Here is a 3,618-nt window from a genome sequence, read left to right as displayed (position 1 = left end):
GAGATAAATGGTGATGGAAAAATTAAAAAGTTTTAAAAAATATATGTTTGGCCTGGCCAGTATGGCTCAGTGCTTGAGTGATGACCCATGCACCAAGAGGTTGCTGATTTGATTCTGGGCTTAATCCCCAGTAGGGTGCACGCAAAAGGCAGCTTATCAATGTTTCTCCCCCCCTCCCTTTCTCTTTCTCTAAAATTAATAAAAACATATAAAATAATAACAGGTGTTTGTTCTTAACATTATTTAGAATATCAAAAATAAAAGCCCAAACCATAAACAGTCTAAGTATTTGACAATAAAAGATTAGTTTAAATACTTATGGTATGTCTATGGGCTGAAATGTTATGTAGCCATTAAATATCATGGTTTCAAAAGACACAGGGAAATGATCACAACATAATGTTAGGTTAGAAAAGATGAAAAACTATATATACAGTTATTATTCCAAATTTATTAACTAAAATAACTACATCATATCTAAAAGGAAACATTCAGAAAGTTAACAAAATTCATCTCTGAGTGTTAGGATTAAGGATTACTTTAATTTAAAAAATATTCTCTATTTTTCCAACTTTCTACTATGGGTATTATCTTTACATTCAGGAAAACCTGTAATCTCTATTTGTAACCATCCTTCAAAGCTTGTGGCAAATGCTGTTACCTTCTGAAACCTTCCCAATCGCTCCAACCAGATCTGAGCCCTCCCTGTTCTTTCTCACAAAGCTGTGTGAATGAAAAGGGGCCACTCACTAATCTGACTAATTCAGAGAAAGCCTGCATGACAGCCTTGCAAACTAAGAGACCTAAAGTAACTACAAAGGATGGTCTGAAATTAAAACTTCTTAATTAAAAAGCAGCTTATAGTGGGTAGTCATGTCCTAGGCCAGTATCTTCTCTGACAAAGATCAACTCTTTACTAAATCTCTTGTCTTTCTGCATCTAAGATAATATAACTGTAGAATGTCAGGGTAACTTGTAACTTCCTTTTGTCTGGACCCCTCAGGGTATGACAAATGGCACCAGGGTGAAGACCACACATTCCCTCATTATTGTTCCATTAATCATTGATTGAGGTTGTACCTTCAACTTCCTCACACTCCAAGCTCCCCTAAGTCTGAATGCTCCATTCTTGAGCATCATTCCTTCCCCCTATCCACAACCCTCTTTGCATTCTAACACCACCTAATTGATTACAGTTATACACACCTCCAACCTGGCTCAGCTCTTTAATGCCCCTATATCTTAGTAATGCTATCTGTGCTGCCTAATGCCCTCCTTTCATCTTCTAGATAATATTCCTATTCATCCTTAAACAACTCATCATACGAGTAACCTGTTCCAGGGAGCCTTCTCCTCTTTTTGCTTTCTCTTTGGTTCCCGTAGGTGCCTCTCCAGTCTGCTCTCATGGTACCTTGTACATCTTTCTATCACATCATTTTATGTTGATACTGTTTCTATGCCTTTTTTCCTCACCAGACTGTATGCATAGTTCCTAGACACTGTGAGCATTCTTTAAATACGTTAAAAAAAAAAAAAAAAAAACTAAACTGAGAGCAAGCAACTTGTTCAAGGTTACACGATGAAGCTATGCCAGGGATAAGATTAGTTCAGGATATTACACACCGGATCCAGTACTGTTAGAACAAATTCTCAATCAACGGATTGTAAATGGACTACAAGTACAAGATATTGTGCCCTTCAGAGATATTTGCCCCACAGTCCTATACAAATATTACCATGTTGTGATCTGGGAGAGACTGGGAGACAATCTGCTAAACTACATTGCTGTTGCTGGCAACCATAAGGAGTCCAATGGTTAGGAATGATCATCTCAACAAAGGTAGAGGGTTCTTGAAAAACTCAGTAGAGTTTGCTATCACCAGTGCCTATGCTCAATAAAAATGAAAAGAGTGACATATATCATTGTCCACCCGCTCCCCCCAAAAAAACAAACAAAAAAACATGCACCCTCTGCAACAGCACTTGCCATTGGGCAGTTTTCAAATTATAATTACTGACCCACCTCTCTATTTTAGCCTGTCTTTGAGATGCCATAGCAACGAGGCTAGGTTGGGCCATGGAGGAACTAGCTGTGTTATTTTCAGCTGAGTTGTTCTTGGTTTTGGGCAACTCAAACTCTGCCACGTGATAGTGCTGGCACTGAGATAAGTAGTTTAAAAAGTGTTCTCGAGCCCATTGCAAATGATCTAAGCGCTTGCTGGAGTTGCCTTGTTTCATGGCGAGGGCTCCTTGAAATGCTGGCACCATCAGGTACTTCAGGTCGGTGGAAGCAATCTCTTCCAAATCTTCATTTCGGCTGGAAAAAGCAAAGAGGAGGCTGTGAAGCCTGGTTGGGCATTAAAACTATGGCCCTCGCTTCCTGAGGATGGGAAAGGTTGGGGTGGGAATGAGGCAAAGGGAGGAGGCAGGGGAACAGTGGCCTGGTTTCTTCCAAGTGGCTGAGCGCTCACACCCGCCAACAGCATATACTATGAAACAAAATCGTGGGACATTGACTACTTGGGAAGAGAGGTGGCGACTGTAAACAATGTAGAGGAGAAACAATATAGGGAGGTAGGCACGAAAGGCCCTTAGTCTTAGTCTCTTCCACCCAGGCCCAATGGCTCCACCGCTGGTAACCATTATTACCTACGTTGTCAGCTATTACCCTCTCCCCATACCTGAACAAGTCGAGCTGCGCTAACATTTCGGCGGCCTGCTTAAGGTGCTGGAGTCCTTTCGAGACCTTCTCTTGGACTTCCCGGGAGCCGGTGGGCTCCGTCGCTACTTCCACTTCGTCCAGAAGCTGTCGGCTGATATCAAACAGCTCGGGTAGCCGGGGCAGCGGTAACTCTTCTTCTTCGGCCGCAGCCATCTTGAGGGAGGGCGAAACCCGGAAGACCTCATTTCCGGGGTTAGACACAGCTGCGGGGCTCCGGGGAAGCCTACGAAACCGGAAGGGGCGCTCCTTCGGGCCAGCGGTCCCATTGTTGCCTAAGCGCCCGAGAACCTTCGGAACCAGCTGTCGGCTGCCCTGGCAACCGTTGCCACGGGCTCATTGGACCAGGCTGTCGTTCCTCGTAGGAGGCCTCGGAGAGAAACAAGCGCTCGAGCAAAACGCTCAGCCCTGTTGATTGGCTCCTCCTCGCGGAGGCTGAGCTGGGAAGCTCCGTGGGCGCAGAGACGCGGCTCTCGCGAGGCTGAGTACTGAGCGCGAGCGGCGCGCTGCCCGGAGCCGGGCTGCCGCGCGCCGACCCGCCCGGCGAGGGGCGGGGCTGCGCACAGCTGGAGCTCCAGGATCCTCCCACCCAATCCTCTGTCGCCCACTTCCGCCTCAGGTCACCCTTCCTCCCAAACACTGCGTTTCAAAAGGTTTCCTCTGTGAAACCTTCCTGGATACCCCCCAACCCCCGCCCCAGCCAAGCACAGTTCTGTGCATCTACAGATCGGTGTATATCCATCTCTAGAACGAGTCATTCATTTTTGCTACCCTCTGGCTAGCCCAGTGGGTACTTAGGAAGTAAGTGCTCAGTGTCAATACATAGCCACTAGCCACATGGGATTATTGAGTACTTTAAAGTCTGTTTTTGAGATGTGTTGTAACTGTGACACAGACAC

The 3,618-nt window shown here is 45.5% G+C and overlaps 1 protein-coding gene across 5 annotated transcripts in view; it reads right to left on the bottom strand.

The window, feature by feature from the left end:
* IGBP1 (immunoglobulin binding protein 1) overlaps window positions 1-3,301 on the bottom strand; it is a 40,460-nt gene extending 37,159 nt beyond the window's left edge. For 4 of the 5 annotated variants that reach the window (XM_036411462.2, XM_036411467.2, XM_036411464.2 and 1 more), the window contains exons 1-2: window positions 2,682-3,301; window positions 2,024-2,317 (exon numbers count right to left, since the gene is read on the bottom strand). In XM_036411462.2, the coding sequence (XP_036267355.1) occupies window positions 2,024-2,317; window positions 2,682-2,875 (488 nt within the window). In that variant the 5' untranslated portion in view covers window positions 2,876-3,301. The remainder of the gene's footprint in view (window positions 1-2,023; window positions 2,318-2,681) is intronic. The other variant, XM_036411465.2, reaches the window with a different exon arrangement.
* Between the last annotated feature and the right edge of the window lie 317 nt (window positions 3,302-3,618).

Source organism: Pipistrellus kuhlii, unplaced genomic scaffold (assembly GCF_014108245.1).
Source record: "Pipistrellus kuhlii isolate mPipKuh1 unplaced genomic scaffold, mPipKuh1.p scaffold_m20_p_40, whole genome shotgun sequence".
NCBI lineage: Eukaryota > Metazoa > Chordata > Mammalia > Chiroptera > Vespertilionidae > Pipistrellus > Pipistrellus kuhlii.
The sequence above is the reverse complement of the archived record's forward strand: the minus strand, read 5'-3'. Positions and strand labels throughout refer to the sequence as shown.